Source organism: Heterocephalus glaber, unplaced genomic scaffold (assembly GCF_053883595.1).
Source record: "Heterocephalus glaber isolate CG9 unplaced genomic scaffold, H.glaber_assembly_v1.0 deba00000281, whole genome shotgun sequence".
Taxonomy (NCBI): Eukaryota; Metazoa; Chordata; class Mammalia; order Rodentia; family Bathyergidae; genus Heterocephalus; species Heterocephalus glaber.
In genome coordinates this window covers 29,238,164-29,262,460 of record NW_028258139.1, presented here as the reverse complement: position 1 = coordinate 29,262,460, position 24,297 = coordinate 29,238,164, and the positions used below count along the sequence as shown (strand labels likewise).

General features: G+C 57.8%; 1 protein-coding gene across 2 annotated transcripts; it reads left to right on the top strand.

Annotated features, from left to right (window-relative positions):
* Positions 1–11,946: 11,946 nt before the first annotated feature.
* On the top strand, positions 11,947–19,497 carry Trib1 (tribbles pseudokinase 1). Of its 2 annotated transcripts, none has more exons than XM_087187941.1 (3): positions 11,947–12,099; positions 14,625–14,917; positions 17,407–19,497. In XM_087187941.1, the coding sequence occupies exons 2-3, from the start codon at positions 14,763–14,765 to the stop codon at positions 17,870–17,872; spliced, it is 621 nt and encodes a 206-aa protein (XP_087044067.1). In that variant the 5' UTR covers positions 11,947–12,099; positions 14,625–14,762; the 3' UTR covers positions 17,873–19,497. The 2 variants fall into 2 exon arrangements, with proteins under 2 accessions (XP_087044067.1, XP_004838018.1); XM_004837961.3 differs by lacking the exon at positions 11,947–12,099 and adding an exon at positions 12,139–12,955.
* The last annotated feature ends 4,800 nt before the right edge of the window (positions 19,498–24,297 follow it).

Genomic DNA, 24,297 nt, shown 5'->3' with positions numbered 1-24,297 from the left:
TCCTGAGGGAGCCGTGCTGCAGGGGGAGATGCCCGGCGGGCAGTGCGGGCACATCCCGGGCAGGCCTGGGCCCCTTTGCTCCTGCCTTCGGGAAGGTTCCAGGTCAGTCTGGAGTGGGAGAGCCCTCCGCACTTTCCCCAGGCATGCACACCGGAGGCCCAAGCCTGCTTTCCTCTCCAAAGGCTCAGTCCTTTCCAGGGCTGGTGGTGCACACCTGTAATCCCAGTACTCTGGGAGGCTGAGGCAGGGGAACTTCGAGTTTGAGCCCTGCCTGGACAACTGAGTGAGACTTTGTCTCAGAAATACACACACATATATTCATGATACACATACACATGATATACATAAACATGATGCATGCATGTACACATGATACATGCATATATGCATGGTACACATATAAATGATATATATATGCAATACATACATGACAATACACATATTCATGATATACATGTATAAATGGTACATGCATGGTACATGCATATATTCATGATACACACATGCAGGTGTACATGTATACACGATACACATAAATATATACATGATACATTTATGCATGACACATACACGATACATGAATATATCCAGGATGCATGCATATATCCATGATACACACATCCATGATACACACATATACACGTCACAGGCATATATACATGACACATGCATGTAGGCACGATACACATATGCAGTGTACACACATATCCATGACATATCCATGACACATTCATGATACATACACAATATATGATACATACACACATACACATGCATATGTACATGATAATGCATATAGTCACAATACATATATACATGATATGTATACATGATAAATACATATATACAGGATACATGCATATATCCATGATACATATATGCATGATACACATATACATATATACACTATACAAACATACATACACGATACATGCATGCACAATACATATGTGCATATATACAAGATACAGTACATGCATGACATGATACATGCATATACACACGATACACACATATATGATACATACATTCAGGTTACAGTATACATAATACATAATATAAAAACAATATATACATAATGTATGCACTGTATGACATACATGATACACACATATAGTCACGATACATATACATGACACATGGATGTATACACGATACATGCACACATGCATGCTACACACACATTCGTGATACACATACGCATGATACAGGCATACATAAGTGGCTGGGGCCGAGCTCCGCGAAGGCCCTGGGTTCAACCCCCAGGACCAAGCAACCCGAAAGGCCTCCAAAGCGCTCTTCCTCTTCAGTTGCCAGTAACCGGCTGCGCCCGCCCGCCTGGCCGTGGGGCCTGCGCTGAGCAACTCTGCAGGCCGGGCCGGGCCTTTGGTGAGTGCAAGGCGCTCACTTCACGGATGAGGATGGGACAGGGCGGCCGTGATCTGGGCCCCAGGTCCACTCGCGGAGGGTGGAGGGGGTCTGCTGCAGGCCCGTGCGCGGGCGCCCCCAGCTGCCCCGCTGCCCGGCGCAGGCCTCGGGGTCCGACACCAGGGTGCAGAGCCCGGCGCCCTCGCCCGGGGCCCTTGTGACCTCGGCCCGGGCGGCGTCCGTGCCAGCGCGTGGCCTGCGGTGTCGCCTCCCGCGACTGCCTCGGACGCGGACGACCGTGAGCAGCCTGCGCCCTCCCCGCCCAGGTGGGCCCGGCGCCAGTGGCAGGAATTCCGGGACCGCGGAGGCCCCAGTCCCGGGGGTGGCTCCCAGGGGTACAGGCGCGGGGACGCCCCGCTTGGCGAGTGACGCCCCCGGAGCCGCGGGCCACGCCGCTGCGCCCCGGGCTGTTCCTGGAGGGAGCCCCAGTGCTGCCCCTGCGACCTCGACTCGGCCTCCGCCCTCCAAGCTGCATCCTCTGCCGGGGCGGGGCGGGGCGCGGCCGTCAGCTGGAGAGAAGCGCAGCCGACGGGGCGGGCGATCCTGCGCGGGCCGGGAGGAACCGCTCGCCGGCGGCCGCTTCCAGGCTGTTATCAGGGTGCATTCTCCCTGGGAAGCAGCAGGGAGGGACCCTTCCGGGGCGTGGCACCTCTGCCTTTCCCAGGTCCTGTCTGCCCCCCCCCCCCCCCCCCCCGGCGTCCCACCTAGCGGCCCATCAGAGTTCCTTTTGTGTGGGGGTGGGGGTGGGGGTGGGGTGGGGGGGATATGTTGGGGTTAAACCCAGGGCCTTCACATGGCATCCCCAGCCCCTAATAGTGTTTTCCTTTTAAAATTTTTCAGACAGGGTCTTGCTAAATTGCTGAGTTGGCCAGGCTCAATTCAAACTTGCAACCCTCCTGCCTCAGCCTCCCAGTGTGTTGGGATTACAGGTGTGTGCCACCATACTGGCTCCATAAAACATTCAAAACTATCTCCTACCCCTTGATCCGTTTTTGCATAAATATCATTTGTGCATGGACCCCGTGCCCGCTGTCCAGCAGGAAGGTGGCCCCCAGCAGCACTGTGCTGGAGCTTCGAGTCCCAGGCCTGCAAGGTCAGTGGCCTTTGCTGCAACTCTCAGCACCTCTCTGTCCCTGAGAACTTCGAAATGAGGCTGCTGTCAGGTGAAGTGTGAAATAGCCCACTAGGGCATGTGGCTGGTTTCCAGTGGAGGAAACCCAGGCCCGGCCTTCTGGGTAGGACAGAACAGTGCGGGGATCCCCCCAAACCCTAGCAAGCTGACCTGGAGCCACTGTTGGGGCAAGAGAGAAGGTAATGAGGCAGGAGTTGAACCACACAGTTGTTGCGGTTTGTTCAGGGAGAGATGGACAGGGGCCCAGGTGGACAGAGTGGGTCAGGAATGGGGCGTCCACCCACCCACGGCCAGCTTCCCCCAAGGCTTTGGCGGCCCTCTCCCGTGCAGCCCGCGTCCACCTGTCCTCCTGCAACTGCTGCTGAAATCTGTCTCCTCAGCTTTAGGAACAAAGTACCAAAGACAGCGGGTTCAACAGAAGCTGTGCAGGTGGGAGGGCCAGGATCAGGCTGCTGGTCTCTTCTGACACCTCCTGCTGTCTTCACACGGTCCTCCTCAGACTGGGCAGTGTAGAAGGAGACCACTCAGCTTGGGTGGGGGCCACCCACATGACTTCATTTCACCTAATTACCTTCAACAGTTCTTTTTTGTGGTACTGGGATGTAATCCAGGGCCTCTGAAAATACTTAAAAATTTTGAGACAGGATCTTGCTAAGTCAATAAACTACCCAGACTGGGTCGTCCTGTTTCAGCCTCCCAGAAGCTGGAATTACTTGGGTGTGCCACCATGCCTGGCTTTAGTTACCTTCTTAAAGACCTGTCCCCAGATGTAGTCCCTCAACTTATGAATAGGGCTTCAACTTATGAATAGGGGGACAGTGATAGTTCAGCCCATAGCACAGCAGTGGGTTTGGACCTGAGCATGAGACCCTGTGGTATGCACGGGGTCTGCCAGGGATGGGCTGGGGCTCTGGGGACTCTTCTCTCCTAAGGGAAGGAACTCTCGGGGGAGATGCCTTCCTCTTCCTTGAATGTTGCCACATTGAGACTCGACACCAGCCAAGACCTAGGATGGAAACAAGGTCCAGCTGGCGGGTGCACAGTGCTGGGGTCTCCCCAGGTTGAGGCAGGGTTGGGTTACCCTGCACGGCATCCCATCAGCCCCATATAGCAGACACGATTAGGAACGTGCTCACAAACCCTGTATAAACTGTGTTTTCCCACATATGTTATGATCTAGATCTAAAATGTCCCCCCAGCTCACATGCTCATAGGTGATTGGGTCACGGGGCACCATATTCATCAGTGCATCGATGAGTTTGGTAGCTACATGTGCTGCTAGGAGGTCCGGCACAGTCAAAGGGTCATGACCTGCCAGGGTGTGTTCCTGTCCCCAGCTTCTCCCTCTGCTTCCGGGCTGCCGTGAGCTGAGCAGCTTTCCTCCACCAGGCCCGTCCATCATGATGTTTCTGCCCTGGAGCCAGCAGACCATGGATTGAATCCCCTGGAACGTGAGCTAAACAAACCTCTGCCTTTAACCTGTGGGCATCCTGTATTTTGTCCCAGCAATGAGGAAAGCAACGGATACAACATTCGTATCTATGAGGTCTAATTTCTAAATTAAGCACAGTAAGAGATCAACAATAACAACAACAACAGTAACAATAACAAAAGAGAATAATTCTAACTACACACTATGGTAAAAGTTGTTTAAACATGAAGTGTTTCTAGGATTTTCTGAATCGTATTTCTGAACTGTGGTTGACCCCAAACAAACTGGGTAAGAAGGATTACTGTTTGTGCCACTTCCAGCCTGCTTCATGCTCCGGTCCCTTGCCAGTCACTGGAACCTGGTGTGGCTGAGACGCATCCTTGACCATGAAGGTGCAGTGTGGTTGGGGCTCTGTCCCCAAATCCTGCCCACCAGGCATGGTCCTCTCAGAAAGCAGCAGGGAGAGGCTCAGCCCTGTCCCTTGCCTTCCTTCTGGGGTCTTCGTTCCAGCAGCAGGGCTGGGCCATGGCTGGCCTACAGCCGTTCTGTGGAGGGTGGTGGGCATCTCACCACAGGAAAGGGAACCAGTGATGTACCCTTGAAACGACCTTCCCCGCAGGGCGGAGATGGCTGCAGGCTAGCCTGGCTGAGAAACACTTCTTAACCTCAGCCACGCTGGCAGGTTGGCAGGTTCCGTTTGTACAAGCGCTGTGTGACAGTGTGGCTTCCTGTGGGCGGCTCATCTGGGCCAGGTAATGTTTTCATTGATCTGCTGAGGCCGACATCCGGAGCTGCCTGTGGCTGCCTCTTGGCAAGATGTGCCCTGGGTGTCTGGCTCCAGGAACCCTTCCAGGGGTGGAGCCTCCCACAGGCTGCACCAGCGCAGGGCAGCTCTGGGCCTGGGCCTGGGCTGAGCCCTGGGGCTTCTGCAGAATGGCTTCCACTCCCCGGGTGTCCTTCTTCCTGTGTGCTGAATGACAACTGGCTCTGGCCTTCCAGAGCCCCAGCCCAGGGCACCGTAATCGCCCAGGTCTTAAGACAAGTTTTGGTCAGTTGAACTCTGTTTACTGGACCCAGGTAAGCCCTCCCCAAGGCTACAGGTGAGCTGGGGTGGTGGCACACACCTGCACTCCCATCACTGAGGAGGCTGAGGCAGGACTGCAGTTTCAGGGCCAGCCTGCCCTACACAGCCAGAACCATATAGTGAGACCAGGCCTCAACAAGCAACAAACAAAAAACAATGAAAAACCACAGCGGAGTACTGTCAGCCAATAAAGCATGATAAAACTGAGTCATTTACGGGAAAATGGACACACCTTGACACCGTAACATTAAAGAAAGTAAATCAGACCTGCAAGCTTGAGTGTGGCATGGTTTCTCTTATGTGAGGAAGCCAAGCAGAAATAATCTAAAAGCAAAATCAAAGATGGACGTTGCAGACGAGGGAGCCAGACCCTCGCAAATGGGAAGGGAACAGGCATGGGGAAGGAGGAGAATGGCACGCGGAAAGAACTGAGCTGTGTTATGCACAGGCACCAACTTCCCATGACCATTATGTGCTATAGACACAGACTACTGAAAGGGAGAAAGGAAGACAAGGCAGGCAGGCGGGGAGAGGAAGGGGAAAGGAGGAAAAACAGAAGCCTGCAGTGAGGCTCTGCGTGACCTGGCCGCAGCTTTGGCGCAGGCCTGACCTCGCTCCAGAGCTTTCCTGAGGACAGGGACTGGGTCAGGCCATGCCTGGGAAGGAGGCCAGTGGTCTGAAGCCAGCTCGGCTCTGCCATTTGTGCTGTGTGACCCGGGCAGCTTGGATAGCATCTCTGAGCCTCCTCTGAGCTGGAGGACGGAGATAACAGCCACCTGCCGGCTGTCCTCGAGGTGAAGGAGATGTCTTCTCTGCCCCTGTCCCGGGGGGAGACACCGTCACCGAGGGCCACTGGCTCCGCAGCCTTCCCCATGCCCAAGTGGTCAGCTCTGCAGGCTCTCGAGGGGTCTGTGCAGGCCTCGGGCGGCTGCCAGGGACTCAGACGGGAGGGATGGAGGGGCCTCATCCCTGGCCCCTTGCCCCTTCAGCCCAGGCAGCAGCCAGCAGGAGCACTGTCACCAGAAGGCCCGCAGCCCGGAGGCCTCTTAGGACTAGAAACCAAACAGCCGTGCGTGCGGGGCTGACTGCTTGACTGGCTGCCACCCAGGCCCGGCCGAGGGAGGGGACCTGGCGTGTTCGAGGACGCAGGACGCACTGCTCCCCAGGAGCCTGCAGACCTCAGCACAGCAGGGTGGGGACTTTTTTTAGTAAGAAAAACACAGCCCGCAGGATGTACGCTGCGCGGGTACTTATGCACACTCTGACACCTTCGCAACAGGTCCAGATGACTCAAAGATGCCACAGAGCGGGTGAGGCCTGGGGCTGCCCTGCATCTGGACACAGGAGGCCGTGTGGGTCTGGAAAGCTCCTCTCTCCTCCGGTGGGGTCCAGCGGGGCGCAAGGCCCCAGGCAGCCAGTCTCCCACAGAGCGGTGCAGCACTGGAGCTGGCATCCGGCCCATGCTGTGCCTGGTGCCCACGCAGGGCAAGGGGCTCCTTCCCTAATGGGCATCTCACAGCGTCCTGCAGGCTGGAGAGTTCCAAAAGGCTGTTCTACTGCTGGGTGATAAGCCAGCCCCAAGTGCAGGCCAGCTGGGGGTCGGGACAGCCAGGCACGAGGGCAGCCAGAGCGCTCTGGCCTGGGGCAGCCTCCTCCCTCACTGCTGCGGCCGTGCTGGGACGGTGCAGGCCTCCCCCCCACATCCTTGGGTACACTCTCTCCTTTCCCAGCTGGCCAGGTCTGTGACTGCTAGTGTCCAGGCGAACAAGGCAAAAGCTGCCTGGCCCCTCCTTGCCAACGCTCGGCAGCATAAGCCTTTCCCCACCCTGGAAGAGGGGCGAAGGATTTGTCTCAGTTTCTTAAAAAAGTAGTCACAGTGGTTTTAGGCTGGGTGGACAGCTACCGGCAGGGGTAGCCCTTGAACCCAGGTCTTTTTTGACCCAAAGATCTGAGTCCTTCCCACTGGCAAGAGGGAACACCTCCCAGTGTACAGAGCTACACGCTGGCAGTGTTGACACCAGCGTTGGCCGCCCCGTGCTGCCTTCTACCCCAACCCTCCCAGCACCCAGCGACCTGGTGGGGGGCGGCCTTCCAGGTCAGGGGCAGAGCAAGGAACCCCCTCAGGCTGGGTGGAGAGGTTGATCTGCATCCAGGCGATAGACAGGAATGAAGACCACAATGAGCCAAGAGCCAGCGACAGGGCTAGATGCAAAAGTCAGGGCGAGGGGCTCAGAAGGGAGGGACTCTATGCTCGGCGTCAGCCTCGCATCCGGGACCCCCCCGCGTCTGGCCGACCTGCCCCCCACAGCGCACACACTGAGCCCACAGGAGCGTAAGAGGTGGTTCACAACCCTCGAGGCTGCTCCGACCGTGGATCTCCCCGACTGGGCCCCCCAGGTGCCGGGGGAGGCCCGAGGGGGGTCTGCGCTCCTACAGCTCAGCTCCCGGGGTTTGGACAGAAGTTCTTCATTAGGAGACCATGGGGGCACACGGAGGAGCAAGGGCAGGGCCAGGAGCAAGCAGATGGGGTTGGAGGCTAACTGTGCCACCTCCCAAATGTGCGATTTGCAAGTCAGATGCTTGGTGGCACGTGCTGTAATCCCAGCACCCTGGGAGGCGGACAGGGAGGATCGAGAATTGCAGCCCTGGGCAACTTCGTGCCTGATGAAGACCTCGGCTTAAATTTTAAAACAACGTTTAAAGGACGGGGGTGGAGCTCCTTCGAGAGTCGATCCCCAGGACTGAAAAGACCGAGTACAAGGAGGACGGGAAAGTTAGGCACTCAGCTTCTATAAGCCTGTGGATCTGAATAAACGGTGATCGCTGCTTCCAAGATTATTTTAAACCTTAAACAACAGGAAAGCGTCTCGATGGCAGGAACATACCAGGTTTACTTCCGAGCTTTTGAAATACTGTCTGCTCTACACACGTCCCCACACTTTTTAACTGTTTTGGAATTCAGGGTCGGGGACATGACATCTGCCACACGCCTGCCTTGTCCCCAGGAAGCACGGCGAAGTGGGGAGATGGGACGGGAACCCTGAGGGGATCACGGGCCTTGCGGGAGCCTTCTTGGCACCAACCAGGCTGAACGGAACTCGAGCTCATCAGCCCGGCCTCATCCAGGAAAATCAGTGGTTTCCTGCACCACGGTTACGCAATGCACGAGTGCCTGACAAGCTGGCGGTGAACCAGTCTTCTTCCGCAATCCAACGTGTAGGAACATCCGGGGCAGCTCGGCGTGGTGCTGAGGGGATGGGCTGCACATGCACACACACACGCATGCACACACACACGCATGCACACTCAGCTGTGACCAACGCCCGAGCCATGCTCAGGGCACGCAAGCAACCTGCTGGTGGCATCATGTGGCAGACCCCTTCAGGAAGCAAAGAACTCTTCTGTTTTTGGTACTGGGGACCGAACTCAGGACCTTGTGCTTGCAAGGCAGGCCCAGCACCACTGAGCTAAATCCCCAGGCCCTCTTTTTTTTTTTTGGCAGGGTCTCGCTATGTAGTTTGGGCTGGCCTTGAGCTCCCGAGATCCTCCTGCCTCAGCCTCCTGAGTGCTGGGATTATGCTTCAAAGAACTCTTGAACACGGGAAGAACTACTTCCTCATAAATATCCTACTTACATATTTATCAGGCCTTTGCAAGCCTTTAATGAACATTGTTCCCAATCATGGCCCAGCCACACCTGATAACCTCCCATTTGGGTATGGGTGGATAATCCAAAAGTACTTCCCATATCTTTGTACCTATTTCTTTTCACAAGACCCTTGCTGGTGTCAGGTGTGGTGGCACACACTTGTGATCCCAGCACTGGGGAGGCTGAGGCAGGAGGCTTGGTGCACGTTCAAAGCTGGGCTACACAGTGAGTTCAGGGCCAGTCTGACCTACACAGCAAGAGCCTGTCTCAAACACAAACAAGAACCCTGCTGTGGAGGAAAAGCCGGCAGTGCCAGGCCGTCGCAACTGAGGGGCACCCGATAGTTCTCAGGCAGTGGGAGCATTGGCTTCTGACTCTGCAGCCTGCGGGGTGTCTGTCCAGCCCTTGTGGGGGTGGGGCGGGGGACCCTGCACTGAACCGAGACCTCTGGAGTGCCCTCGTCCCGGCCTCCCTGGTCCCAGGCCCTGCCAGCAGCCAAGCACCTCCTCCTGCACGCAGGTCTGGCCCCCAACCCGAAGCCTGCAGCCCCCGCCCCATGCTGGCTCTCCCTGTCTTCAGGCTCTCCTGTGGGTGGCCCTATCCCCCCCGAACATGTATTCAGTGAACACTCACTAAGCCTCTTTTATAACAGACTCCGGCTGGAAGCTGGTGACTATATATGAGCCACAGCCCTGTCCTCTTCAAACAGCGTAGGGGAGGGTCCCGAGGGACGGCAGACAGAGGATCTGGCTGCACCCAGCATGACATTTACATCTGTCCATAGGTGCTGGGGAAATCTGGGTGGTGTTCTGAAGGATGAGTAAGAGTTTATTAGATTGGCAGGAAGAGGGGCGGGCTGGGGATTCCACAGGAGGGAACAGCACAGGAGGAAGGCAGTGTGCCATGGCAGGTAGGACCTGGGGCCCCGCCAGGGGCAGGCAGGGGTAAGCCAGGGACAGGGGTGAGGAGGGTGAGGCTGGGAGGGAAGCAGGAATCTGGAAGAGCTTACTTTTCACCACTGTGGCATCCAGACTTTATCTGAGGCTTCCTGCAGGGTTCTAGGCCAGAGCCTGCTGTGACCAAATTCCCACTCTAGGAAAGGGACTCCGAGCGAGAGCCCATGTGGGGCCAGAGGACAGTTTGGCTTTGTGCACCACTGTGGCCTCAGCACTCAGTAGGAGCGCTCTAGGCTGAGTAGGTGCTCAGGCTTGCTGGCAGGTGAGGCTAGGCCCTCACTGCGGGAAGCGAGGGCAGGCAGGAAAACGGAGCCTAGCCACCAAGTGCAGGGGAAAGAGTAACATGAAGAGGTAATTCCAGTACAGAGGTACTGGAGGAACAGAAACAGAACGGACCAAACTCGGTACCCGGGGGTGACTCAGATTAGCAGCACTGGGGGAGAAGTGGGGTCACCTGATCCCAGAAGCCTGAGCCCCTGGAGTGAGCCAGGACCATGAGGATGGTTGCCGCAGGCTGGAGTCCCCAAGAAGTGTACTGTGAGCGGGACAGCAGCATCAGCTGGTTTTTAGGGGGCCCGGGGAAGGGAGACGCAGGATGGCAAGGGAGAAGCTGGGATGTGGCAGTCTCAGGACAGCCGTGGGGACCCCATCCGGGAGGCCTTTCCGAGGACCCCGACATCCGGGCTCCACCGTCGTCCCGGACATAGGCCTCCTGGGAAGCCAGGTTGACCCGGATGGCCAGGGCAATGGAACCCCGGCCCCACGTCCGTGCTGGGGGCCGCATCACAGGTCAGGTGAGCTGCAGCCACGCAAATAGGAGGGAAGACAGCCTGGCCACCTGCCTCGCGTCCACTGCACTCGTCCCTCCAGGCCTCCACTCGGTAAACCGGGGCGGGCACCGGAAGAGCCGAGAACAGAGCCAGAATCTGCTGAGGCCCAGTCCTGGGGGCGGCCGTTACTCTGGGCCACGCTGGGCTTGCCTGAAGGGGTAGGGGCCGGGCTGGCAGCGCAGGGGCTCTCAGACTCTGGCACGGGGATCTGGAGATGCAGAAACCTCGGGCGGGCTCGCTCCTGGGCCCGGGTGCGAGGGCAACCTCCTCGGCCTGGCGTGGAGCCTTCACAGCGCACGGCCCAGTGGCCTTCCCGCTCCTCCTGGCCGCCCAGACCCCAGACCCCCGCCTGCGCCACCGCTGCACGCCCGGGCCTGACGCTCCTTCCACGGAGGCCTCCCTCTCCCGCAGAGCCAATCTGTCTCTAGCCCACAGGAGCCTATAGGAGCTTGACCTCTCCACCAAGTGTGAGCTGTTTAGCCACGGCCAGGAATGTAGTCTTTTAGGCTTCAGTTTCTCCCAGGAAATGGGGCAAAAAATACCGCCGTAGGCTGGTCGTAAAAGGGAAGCAAAGTAACACACGCCAAGTGCTAAGGACACACAGAGGGCTTCGGAGCTCCTTTCACTGTTTCAATTTCCTTGCTCCACTCTCTGGCGCCTCTCCCTCAAGAGATGCTTAATTAGCGTGTGCTGGAGGGAGAATTAATAAGGAAATCCTTCATTTATTCTTGGGGCTTGACCTGCTTTTTGAAAAGTAAGTATTTGGCAGCAGTGCAGGAAGGACTCTGGGAACAGTCGTCTAGGTTGGGCGTCTGGGGACTGCAAACTGCCCTGCTTCGCTCGAGAAAGAAAAACGACAGACCCCGGAGGTCCTCGCGAGGCGGCACAAGGCGCCCTTCCGCGCTCACCAATCCCGGGGCCGAGCCACCTCCCGGCCGGGCGGCGGCCACGTGGGCCCCGCGCTCCCGCCGCCTTTGTTCCCAGCAGCCGGGCCGGCAGCCGTTTCCGTGCGCTCCGGAGCGGGCGGAGGCCGCACAGAAGGCCAGGTGTTCGCCCTACTTCACCGCGCAGAAGGTGCTACTCGTGGGAGGAACCGACGCCGGGGGCCGGGCCGGGCGGGGCAAGAGCCGCAACCAGCACCGCGCAGGGCTTCCCCGGAACGGGAACTGCGCGTGGGGCGACGGCCGAGGCTGGGTTTGTAAGCTTCGTCCCCCGCTCCGCTGCCGCGGCGCCCACGCTCTCACCGGAGCTCCGGGCCAAGGAGCAGCAGAAATCGCTCGGCTCGGCTCGGGCTCCCCCGCCCGGCCGCAGGCGAAGGGGGCGGGGGCCGGGGGCGCGCCACGGCGCGTGCCCGCAGCCCATTGTGCAGCGTGAATGGGGCGCGCGCGCCAATCAGCGCTCGCCTCGCCCCCGCGGCCCCGCCCCGCGCCGGTCCCTGACGTCACGGGAGACCCGGACCGCCACCTGCGCCGCCCGCCCCGGTGACTGTGACGGTGACTGCCGGGCGGCGGGGCCGAGTCGCCGCAGCCCCCGTTGCACAACGCGCTCCCGAGTGTTTACACAGAGGCCGCAAGCGTGTGTGCCTGGCGTGAGTCACCGCGCGGCAGCGGGGGCGGGCGCTCGGGGGCGGTGCTGGCGGCCGGGCGGCGCACACTCGCTCTTCGTCACTCGAGCCGCTCCCCGCTCCTGTCTAGCTTACGCCCGGAGCCCGGAGCGCAGGCATCGGGCGCTCGGAAAAGTTTGCTCCGGCGCCGAGACTCGTCGCCTGGGGAGGGCGCCGGCTGCGCCGGGCCTGGGCCCTCGCCGCTCAGGACCTGCGAGCCCAGGCCGCCGCCGCCTCCGTCTCCGGGGCCGTCGGGCAGGCGCCAGCCTGGTGCCGCGGGTCCCGCCCCAGCCCCGAGCCCCGGCAGCCTGGTCCCCGCGTGCGAGGCGAGCGCCGAGGAGCCGCCCCGCGGTGCCCCGGTGGGGCCGGGCCAGACCCTGCCTGTGAACCCGTCCCGCGGGCTGGGCGAAGCCGGCGCCGGCCCCAGCCCGCAGCGCCGTCCTGCGCGGATCCCGGGACCTACGAAGCCGGGGCTGCCCCGGCCGGGCCGGCGATGCGAGTCGGCCCCGTGCGCTCCGCCGTGAGCGGCGCCTCGCAGCCCCGCAGTCCGGCCCTGCTGCTCCCGGCCGCCCGGGCCGCCCCGGCCAAGCGCCTGCTGGACGCGGACGACGCGGCGGCCGTGGCGGCCAAGTGCCCGCGCCCGCCCGACTGCTCCAGCCCCCCGGACTACCTCAGCCCGCCCGGCTCGCCCTGCAGCCCACAGCCCCCGCCCGCCGCGCCGGGGATCGGGAGCGCGCCGGGGCCCAGCCGCCTCGCCGACTACCTGCTGCTGCCCCTGGCCGAGCGCGAGCATGTGTCCCGGGCGCTGTGCATTCACACGGGCCGCGAGCTGCGCTGCAAGGTAGGCGGCCGGGCCGGGCGCTTGGGTTTGGGGCGGGGTGAGTGTGGAGCCCGGGGGCCCTGGGGAGTGGGACCTCGGGGACCCCCGTCTGGAGCAGCCCCGGCGCTCCCTAGAGCCAGCGCGTGGGCTCCCTGTAAGTTGTGGGAGGTAGACGGTTCCGGGCCCGCCGCTGCCCTGCCCTCGTCCGCCCCGCTGGAAGGGCTCCCGCCCGAGTGAGCCTGGCTGGGGCTCAGCGGTGTGCGGCGAAGGCCGGTCCGACGCATGCCCCGCGGACCCCCTGGACCTCCGCCTCCGAGGGCACAGTCCTAAGGGTCTTGCAGCGAGCCTAGGAATGTGGCCCAGTGTAAACGTTGGAGAGCCCACGCCGATAGCGGCATTTGCTTCCATTCACTCTGGTTCCGGCGCGACTTTCTTAGGAGCCGGGGGTCCTCACCCCGGAGGAGGAGGTGAACCTGACTCCTAGGAGCTGGCTTCGGCTCCCTGCAGCGCGCACGGACGCAGCGCGCACCCACAGTCCACCCTCTGCGAGCCCGACGCTGGGGACTCAGACACCCCCGAACCCGGGCTGCTGCTTCCATCCCTGGAGTTAAAGTTGCTCCTGGGTTTCCCGAAACTCACCTGACCCCCCCCCCCCCCCCCGCTCCCCTGGGCTTGCTGCTGCCACCTACTGTCCACGCGCGTGAAATGTCAGGCGCACACTAGAGCCCAGTTTGTGTGTGGGGAGGTCTCTTTTTCTGGGGTGGGGGTGTCACCGAGAGCTGTTTGGGGAGACCTGGGCAGGGCGGGAGCAGGGAGGGCAGAGAGATCTTTCCAGTTGGTGCCAGAGCCACCAGCTCCGAGGTGGGGTGGGTCTAGTCATTGTGCAAGCCCAGGAGTTCCTGTGAGCAGATAATAGCCCGGTCCAGATGGTGACAGCCCGTGTGTCACCATTTCCAGTTGAGTCTAGGATATGAGTAACTGGACTGAACAAAGGCCCTTAAAGAGACCAGCCGCCTCCTTCGGGGAGATGCTCCCCTTTGGGGGCAGGGCACGTGGGGTGGGGGATAGACATGAAAAAGCCCATTCACAGGCACCCCTTCCAGGTCTCCCGGGAGAGTGGAACTCGATGACACCTGACTCACAGCTGTAGGCAGGTTGCTTAAGCCCGCGCTGTCACCGTCTCCTTCCAAGTCATCTCTTCCTTCTGACTAATGACAGCTAGGCATGTTCTGTGGCCGGCGCTTCCCCTTGGAGGCTGCAGAGTCACCACATCCTGTGCCTCCCTGTGGCCAGGCCTTTGGGTGTGCGGGAGACGCGTGCATGTTTGGGCACCGTTGTGAGCCCCTGGAGATGCTGGGAACCTGTCCCCCTTCCCTCTGCAGCTGTGGAGGGGTCACAGAGCAGGGAGCTGTGGGCTGTGCTCAGGGGAGTCAGGATCACGCAGCAAGACGCTGCCTTCAGTCCCGCGTGGAAGGAGCAGCCCTCGGGATACCCGCTCACCCACAGTGCTGTGACTGGTTTCGGAGCAGCTAAGGCTGCGTGAGCTGAGGCGGAGAGAAGAGGCAGTAGATGAATGGAGCTTACTGCCTGCCATTTAGAGCTCAGGGTAGAGGCTCCCAGCCAGCTCCCTCGGGAACTTGGAGGCAGTGCCTGCTTTCCTAGCCCCTAACAGGTCACCTTCTCTTCGCAGGTGTTTCCCCTTAAACACTACCAGGAGAAGATCAGGCCTTACATCCAGCTGCCATCCCACAGAAACATCACTGGCATCGTGGAGGTGGTCCTCGGGGAAACCAAGGCCTATGTCTTCTTCGAGAAGGACTTTGGAGACATGCACTCCTATGTGCGAAGCCGGAAGAGGCTGCGGGAAGAGGAGGCTGCCCGGCTGTTCAAGCAGATTGTCTCTGCTGTTGCCCACTGCCACCAGTCAGCCATCGTGCTGGGGGACCTGAAGCTTAGGAAGTTTGTCTTCTCCACGGAGGAGAGGTGAGCGGCCGCCTGTGGGCTTTTGAAACCAAAAGGTGGGTGCAGGTTGTGCGGTGTGGGGCAGTGTGTGGCTGCAGAGCAACCCCAGGATGCGGTTGTTCCCAGGTTTGTTATCTAGACATCCTCCTGCTCCTGAAAAGTTATGGCCAGGACGGGTTTACTTGGTACCGCCTTGGATGCAGCCTGGGCACCCTCAGTGCTTCTGTGGGTCCTCCCTCGTACCCCAGGATCAGAAAGGTTGGTCTTCAATGTTGTCAGCAAAATCAGTCCTTTGGCTTGTAGTTGGGAACCTGCGTGTTGCAGTGCGGACTCCTAGGAGAAGTTGTCAGACCCAGAACACCAGGGTATTCTGTTCTGCCTAGAGACGTGGCCGCTCAGCCTTGTCATGTTTGCAGAAATCTGCCCGCCTTTGTACCCATTTCTGCTGTCTTTCAGGCTAGGTCCCCTGTATTTTCCTCACATTGTCTGGTGAGTTCTTAGCCATCTCATTGGCTGCATTTTCAGAAAATAGCCACACTGAATAGTAAATAGAAGTTGGCTAGAGTTGATTGCTAAATATAGATCATGGCTTACCTCATAAAGGACAAGATGAGCTTGATAGGACAATAATGAGACATTAAGATTCAAAGTGGAGGTTTCAGACAAGAGAGTACAGGAAGCCACATGAGATAGACCTGATTTTAAGACAGGGACCACATGTCTTGTGGAAAGACTGGCAGCAGTAGTGCTCTAGAATCAGAGGCAGGGGTGACTTATTTTGTTGCTTCTGCCCCCACAGGGCTTACTCCACCTGTACATTTTCACCTTTAACTCCAGAGCACCCTGAAAAGTACCGGGCTGAATGCCATAGCCTGACTCTGTATATGACCTTGCAGTCATTATTGAAACATACTCATTAGCAAAGAAAAGCAAGCTGTTTGCAATGAAGAAGTGTCCAATTCCTGGAACTTGGGTTCCTGTGATATGGTGATGCATTTTTCTGAAACATGCCTTACACATCTCCTTGCTAGCTTTTGAAATCTGCGTTGCACAGGCCAGTGTCATGGGCACGGGGTTTGGCAACCCGGGGGTTAAGCAATGGCAGGCTGACACTGTTCGTGTAACCAGCGCAGGTGCAGGGCTCAGTCCTACAGCAGCCAATCAGGGGCAGCCAGTGCGTGTTGAGTCATATTTTCCGTTTACAGAACCAATGGGTATTTTACATAACGACAGGGAGGTCAGGCTGAGGACATACTGAAGTTAGCACATGTATACTACACTCCAGGGAGCAGCAAGGCAGGAAGGGCAGAAGAAAAGAAAAAAGCCCAGACCTTTCAGAGGAAAAGGAATTGACCCATGGGCTTGTGCTGGCTGTGTGCACTTGGTTCCCAGCGAGTGACTTGCAGAAGACAGGGCTGTTGTGGAGAAGCAGGGAGAGGCTGCTGTGAAGCCCCCAGCCCAGCTTCAAGCTCTGGGGCCGCGAGTGGCTGCTTACCTGCAGCTTCACGAGAGAGCCCTGACCAGAGGATTGTCAGTGTGGTTGTTTCCAGGGCAGAGCCCTCCCCTCCAGAGTAAACACGTGTGCCTAGGCAGGAGTTCTGGGGTGCCTCAGGTCACCACCAGTCTTGCTTGTTCACTGTCTGCAAGCTGCTGTTCCCAGCCATGAAACACCCCGTCAGTGTGATTAGCATTCCTTGCAGCTTTCCCATCCCAGGGAGCAGGCCTGGGACCCAGGCAAGTTTCCTCACGTGTATGTGTCAGTGTGGGCAGTGCTGATGACTCACACACACCAACAGTGACTGCTCTGTGCTCCCTAGTGCAAAACGTGTCCGAGTGGCCCTGGCCCTCAGCGTCCTGAGAAAAGATTGGCTTGAAGGTCGCTCCTGCCCTCCCCGAGGAAGGAGGAGATACTGCTTGCTGTTCCCTGAGAGCTTTGTGGCGGCTCTGCAGTGTGAACTCTGTGTGACCCGCTAGGGCATCTCCTACAAGCTCGAGCATCATGACTATTATTTGGGGCTTTGCATCATACTCTCCACCCAGGCGTTCTCTCCGTACTTTGCAAACGTTTGTTGCAGTTTGCATTGGTTTGTGAAATTGTGACTTACTGGGGAAGGGGTAAATGGCATTCCCGAACCTCTGCAGTGAGCGCCTGTGGATGCGGGTTCTGGGAAGGCCTTGTTGCTGTTTCTTGTTTTTTGTGGTTATTGGGGATTGAGCCGAGGGCCTCATACCTGCTGGGCAAACACTGCCCCTGAGCTGCATCTCCAGCTGTTTTTTTTTTTTTTTTGTATCGGGGATCAAACTCGGGTCCTTGTGCTTGTAAGGCAGGCAGCGGAACCACTGAGCTAAATCCCCGGCCCTCCAGCTGTTTTTATTTCGAGGCGTGGTCTCGCTAAGTTACCCAGGCTGGCCTCTGGGAGAGCTGGGATTGCAGGTGCGGCCAGGCTTGGCCGAGCCTGATTTCCATAGACCTGGTCTGGACTTAACAGCCTGGTTCTTCTGTCCTGCAGAGCTCAGCTGAGACTGGAAAGCCTAGAAGATACGCACATAATCAAGGGCGAAGACGATGCCTTGTCAGACAAACACGGCTGCCCAGCCTACGTGAGCCCTGAGATCCTCAACACCACGGGGACCTACTCCGGAAAGGCCGCAGACGTGTGGAGCCTGGGTGTGATGCTCTACACCCTCCTGGTCGGACGGTACCCCTTCCACGACTCGGACCCCAGTGCCCTCTTCTCCAAAATCCGCCGTGGACAGTTCTGCATTCCCGACCACATTTCCCCCAAAGCCAGGTGCCTCATCCGCAGCCTCCTGAGACGAGAGCCTTCCGAGAGACTCACTGCTCCTGAAATCTTACTCCATCCCTGGTTTGCATCCACCGTGGAACCTGGGTACGTTGACTCAGAAATAGGAACTTCAGACCAGATTGTTCCAGAGTACCAGGAGGATAGTGACATTAGTTCCTTCTTTTGCTAATCCCAGAAACCTCAGAAACCTCAGAATTTTCACACATGGCATTTCCATTTCTGAAGACGGGCAGGCCCTCTGGCACGGTGCCACAGAGCAGTGGCTGCGTCTTGAGGGCCGCAGTGTTGGGAGGAGCGACTCTTGGTCCAGGCAGCGTCCATCTGACTTTGCAGTGGCGGAGGCATCCCCTGCTTCACACACTGTCACCAGCTCTCCCTGTGTTGGATTCGGGGTGGAGAATGTGGGTGTCCCACGTGTGTTCAGATGTCACAAACTGAAACGTTGGAGTGGGAAAGAGGCTGATTGAACAGTGGTTCTTTGGGCAGTAACTTTTATCAGGATGCTGGACAGCTTGGGCCAACAGCCTTGCCATCTTTGGACTCGTCTTTGCTAGCTGGACTTGCTACCGCGGTTTCTCTGATCCGAAGTTCTTCTGGTTTAACACTCAGACTTCCCAATGGCTCTGCTCCATTGCTGGGGCAGACGGAGGAGCTCGGGGGTCTTCCTGAGTCCTGCCGAGGCGCCCCAGGCAACAGTGGCTCCTTGGAACCTTCCCCCACAGCGGTGAAGGCCTTGCCAGCTCATCCTGAGAACCCACCAAAAGCTTTAACACCCAGCTGCTTTGGCCCCAGAGCTCAGCCTCCACTTCCTTAGAACGAATCTGATCACTTGCGCCATTGGCTCCTGGGTGCCCCTGAAATCCCCTAGCACTTAGTCCCTTGCTTTCTTTCCCCAAGAGGACTTAGGTGGGGCGTTCTGTTCGGGGAGACAGATAAGGAGACTTCTCACCCTTCTCGAAGAGGGGCAAACCTTAAATGTCTTCATGCTTCCAAGAAAGCGTATGTTGGGGTGAGGAGCCCCTCAGACCGACTCCATAGCATGCCGTGGCCCCGTGGAGATAACTGTGCAGCGGCTTCTGGAGGGGCGCAGTGAGCCCCAAACACCCAGTTGCTTAGGACTTGGAAATCATCCGGCCTGCTTCTCGGGCGTGGCTCCCACCCCTGGTGCCGAAGCCCCCGCTCTCTTCGAGGGTCCTCTGCTCCCACGATTAGCTCCTACCAAGAGCTCCGTCCTGCGGTGGTGGAGTTTCGCCGAGAAACTGCCGCTTGCATTAAAACCAGTGAGAGTGCTGCAGTCGGATGGTGAAACGGGTAAACCAAGCATACTGTATTTTGAGAAATGGCACAAAGCCAGGCAGGCATCTTTAAGGGCTACGCCTAGGCAAACTACTAACCTGCATTGTGAGAATGCCGTGTATACCTCACGTACTGTGTACTTTGTACATACCTTTTCCCTTTTCTACAGACGTCTGATTTGTTGTCGTGTTCGGCTCCTGGGCTTGTTCGTTCTGTGTTTGTCTGAATCACCTGCGTGTGTAAAGCCACATGAAATGTGAATGGCTGTTGGCAATATTACCTTGACAGAATCATGGGACTTGGAGCGGGGGACAGGCCTCTGTCACACTCTTGCTGTCGAGGTTGTTTGACTCTTGTATCTGTGATACGTTACCCGGCTGGAGACTCCGGGCTGGCAGTGCTTCTGCCGGACAGCTAGAAACACTAGATCCCTGTGTGTGTGGGGGGGCGTGAGCCCCCCGTCACTGTAGAGACATTTAATAAATCTGCTTTCGTACAGAGGCGTGGTGAGTTTCTTCGGGGCAGACTTGAACGCATCCTCTGCCTGCCTCCGTGGGCAGAGGCGGTAGGTGGGGGCTCATTTGGGGAGACCAGGCTGGTAGGGGCCTGGGCCGGCTGAGTAGGGCACGCTGGAAGGAAGGGGCTGAAGACTGCTGCTCCTGGCTTTGTCTGTGGGCCAGGAACTTCGAGAATCTGACACAAGCTATGAGCCCTCAGGACAGTGTCGAATCCAGAACTTCATCTTCCTGGAGGTCTGGTGGGTCCCAAAGCCCTCCGAGGCCTCCTCTTGAGAGCCCCCTACTAATTAAAGGGCAGATGGAGCCCCAACCCTGTTCCTATTGCTGTAAAAAGGAAAGGAAAGCGTGAATGTGACTCACGGAGACAGGGAAAGCATGTTTGATTCCGTGCGGTCTGTAGCTTCCTTACCACCGTAGGGTCTGCAGACTGGACCAGTGGACTACGTGAGGAGGGAGGTGCAGCACAGTGACCAGTACCGGCAGCCAGGTCTGGGCAGGGACACAGGCAGGCGCTCACTGCTCCCTCCCGCCTCCTGCCACCACGGTGACGGCCGCCGAGGGCCAGTTTTAACCCAACTGGTGGAAGTCAGACAGCACCAGGTCATCAGCTCTGACTTCTGCAAGGAGGCGGCAGGAGTCACGGGTGATGGGGACCCGCTGAGCTCACCCCAGATGCAGACCTGGTCCTGAGCTAGGGGCAGCGTGGGCCTCAAGACCGGGGCTGGACACGAGTGGAAAGGCTGCGTCTGAGGCAGGTGGGCAGTGGCCCTGAAGGTCCCGGGCAGCATCCTGCGGCAGGCAGGGGTCCCTGCTTGCGGAACCCAGGAGCTGCTGGGCAGAACTTGGGCACACACAGTGCAGATGCTTTGGACCCCATGCAGCGTTTGTCTCTGGACTTCAAAACACTGCCCGCAGTCAGGGTTGTGACACTGCCTCGTTCTGTCACACGAGCAGTGCCCAGAAGTGTGGGTCAGGCCCGGCCGGCGACGGTGACGTCACAAACCCATGAGTCATCTCTTCCGAGGCTGGGACACATCTGGGGTTACTGGGACCCCCCTGTGTAGACGCTTTGCGTGAGTGTGCTGATTGCCTTCATTCTCTCTGTGCATCCACGAATTCCACATTTGAGTAAATCATGCTGCTAACACCTCAGTGTGCCTTCTAGAAGTTTTGTTTTTTCACTTTTTTATTCACATACCTCCTACAAGTGCCTTTATACACACAGCAGCCGAGTGAGCTGCACACAGTTGGGGAAACTAAGACTTCCAGCAGCCACTGAGGAGCAAGCAGGGCAGAGCACAGACCGGAACTGGGGTCTTTGGACTCTGTGCCCAGTGCTCTGTCAGCACATCCACACCGAGTTTTCTGCTAAGAATGACGAGAAGTTGGCTCAAGACAAACACAGATATGAAGTCTTTGGCTGTATTAATGTCCTTAAAATTACCCCGTACATCAGTCAAAAACACAGACACATAACTAAAAGGGGGGGTCCATTATTCATTCAACAAACATTTACCATGTACCTACTATGTGCCAGAAACTGGTAGACTTGGGAAACAAAGACTGAGACCCTGCCCTAGGAGGCTGGAAGCAAAGCTCTGTGAGGTGAGGGGCTGTGGCAGGCTTATTCTCCCCTGGATCCCCAGCACTCAGCACAGGGCCTACCACAGGAGAGTGTCAGATGCCAGCAGAGATGGGTGGGCGTCACAGGTGGGCGGTGCATGCAGGGAGGGCAGGTGGCTGGATGCCCTTCAGCAGCACACAGCCTGATTGGCCCTCAGTCAGAGCCAGGAACATGGAAGTGGCAGTGTTGAGATCAGCCCAGCTCTGAAGTCCTTCTGCTACCTGATCACAAGCAAGCAGTCTGCCTGGTCCCCATTTGCTAATTGTAATTTTTTTAATGGTGGAACCAGGGATGGAACTCAGGGCTTTGGCACTAAGCTATTTCCGAAGACCTTTTTACTTTTTATTTTGAGACAGTGTCTCAATAAACTGTCCAGGCTGGGGTTGAATTTACAATCCTCCTGCCTCAGCCTCCTGTGTGCTAGGATTACAGGCATGTGCCACCACACCAACTCCTTTGCTCATCTTTTACTTTTTTTTTGAGACAGTCTCACTGTGTAGTCCAGGTTGGCCTTGACCTCATGGTGATCCTCCTGCCTCAGCACCGGAGTGCTGGATTGCAGGTTTGCGCCGCCGCGCCCGGGTCAGTTGCTTCTTTGATCATCTCAATTGCAGCCAAGGCTTTGTTGAGCTGTGCAGGCACTGGGCTCGTCCGCCCAGCTGAGTTCCATCCAGCAGCTCCTGGTGCTGGAGAAGCCCTGCTGAGTGCTCCGAGGAAAGCAGGAAAACACCTTGAAGCCTCCCATGAGGCACACTGCTGTCATCTGCTTTCTGTAACTGAAGAGATGGAGAACAGAGAGGGTGAGGGCTCAGCCAAAGTCACCCAGCTCAGGCGCATTTGATAACTCCCATGACAGCCTGCAGCCAGAGGGCTTCCGCTCCCGTGTTCAGAGCCAGGTGGGACTTTGGAACTGATTTAGCCCGGAGCAGTGCGCCTTCGGGGAGCAGGGCGGGGTCAGGAGAGGGGCAAAGTCTGTAGCAGCCCGGCATCCAGTCCACAGTCACGTGTCGGTGTTGTCCCTTCGTTGTGACCAATGCACCTCGGTAAGCCCTAAGCGATCCTCAGAAGCAACAGTGAGGATGGGGGGGCTCTCCACTCTCTTTGCAACTTCCTGTAAAGCTAAAATCATTCCAAAATGAAAAGTTTGTCTTAAAAGATTAGTTGGGCATGGTGGCACATGCCTGTGATCCAGGAGGCTGAGGCAGGACTGCAGGTTCAAGCCCAGGCTGGGCAACTTGGTGACTCTGAGAGACCTTGTCTCAAAATAGGGGATACAGCCAGGTGTGGGGGCGCAGGCCTGTGGTCCCAGCACTGAGGAGGCTGAGGCAGGAGGCCAGCCTGGACTACGTAGGGAAACTCCGACTCTAAAAACAAACAAATGAAAAGCCCAACCATAATTCAAACCAGAAGATGATAAGTGCAGGACACAGCACGCCTGGGCACTTGTTCTGGATGGATTCTGAGCTTCCCGTGCTTGAGACATTTGCCACTTTTTTCCTCTCCGTCCCGGGGATGGAACCCAGGGCATTGGCACTGAGCTCCACCCCCGGCCCTTTAGACATTTTTCATTGTTGAGAAAGGGCCTCACCAAGTTGGCCAGGCTGGCCTCGAACTTGCCATTGTCCTGCTTCGGCCTCCCTGGCAGCTGGGGTCCCAGGTGCGCGCCACCTGGCCCGACCACCGCGTCGCAGCAGGGTTCTGACTGTGACTTCCTGTCCTGTGAGGCACACGCAGCAGTGGGGTCCGAGGTCTGTCCTGTCCGCAGTGCCCTCCTCCCTTTCCCCTTCCGTGGTGGCTGAAGAGGCTTCGGGGCCTCTGGCGAGCCCTGAGCCCCATCCACCTCATCTCTGTCCCGCACCAGCACCTTCAGGGTCTCAGAGAGTCCCAGGGGAGCAGGGGACTCGAACCCCCACCTCCCAGATGCCGCCCTGATCCCCTCTGGGCGTGGGGAGTGGCTTACACCGGCCAGCAGCGTGACAGACAGGTTGGGTGAGAGGCTGGGCTTTGACACGAGGCTCTAGTGGGCGGGCGCTAAACCACCTCAGCTCGGCTGCTTTACCCATGAAATGGGCACAGGAGGAAGAAATCAGGCCCGTAAAATGTTTCTCACATGCCTGTTGTGCATAAAATGTTCAGCAGATGTTGGCTCTCGAATAACAGATTAAAGATAGTCAAAATGCCTGTGAGCCCAGCACTCAGGAGGCTGAGGCAGGAGAATCACGAACTCAGCTGAAGCAACACAGTTATAGCACGTCTTAGTTTGTTTATTTGTTGGTTTGTTTTTTGAGACAGGTTCTGACTATGGAGCTTAGGCTGGCCTTGAACTTTCCATGATTCTCCTGCCTCAGCCTCGGGAGTGCTGGGATTACAGGCATGCAAGAGCATGCCCAGTAATGACAGCACATGTTAGAAAAACAAATGCAAAATGAGGAGGACAGGAGAGGACAGGAGAGGGGTGGGAGGGAGATGGTGCTGACTGGCACTTCCCGTGGGTGGGGCGGTGGTCTCGGTCTCCGAGCAGTGGATCCTGGCCATGGGGCTTTGGGGCCTGAGGCTCTGCATTCCCAGCCAGCTCCTGGGCCCAAGAACCACAGCTAGAGCACCCTGGATTGAAACCTGTTCCAAACAGAGACCTTTTTTTTTTTTTTTTTTGGCATTAATGGGTATCAAACCCAGGACCTTCACACTGAGATGTATCCCAACCCTTTTTTAATTTTTGAGACAGGGTCTTACAAAGTGGCTAAATTACCCAGGTTGGGCTCAAATTGTCGATCCTCCTCCCTCAGCCTCCCAGAGTGCAGGCATTATAGGCCTGGCCCAGGAGGCATGGCCCAAAGAGAGAGCTCTTGAATTTCAGTTAAAATGAGCTGATTCCTGAAAATCCGTCCATTCTGGAGAAAGCCAGGCAGAGCGGTGTGGAGAGGCACTGGCTGATCCTCACAGCCCCTCCGAGGGCTGTTCATCATCTCCCAGGGACAGAACCGACCTGACCCCAAGGGGCTGGCGAGGTCACAGCTGCGCTGGGCCCACTCCCCATGCAGTCCCTGGCCTCCTCCAGTGGGAGGGATGGGCCTGGGACAGCATCTGGGCCGACGCCCCTCCACTCTGCTCCCGGGCCTCTCTGGACAGGGCCCTGCTCAATGACCACGCCAGCCC

Excerpts from the sequence above, each read along its gene's own strand:
- Trib1 (XM_004837961.3), top strand. The coding sequence starts at position 12,608 with ATGCGAGTCGGCCCCGTGCGCTCCGCCGTGAGCGGCGCCTCGCAGCCC. Across the intron at positions 12,956-14,624 it reads GCCGCGAGCTGCGCTGCAAG|GTGTTTCCCCTTAAACACTA; the intron begins GTAGGCGGCCGG and ends TTCTCTTCGCAG. Across the intron at positions 14,918-17,406 it reads GTCTTCTCCACGGAGGAGAG|AGCTCAGCTGAGACTGGAAA; the intron begins GTGAGCGGCCGC and ends TCTGTCCTGCAG.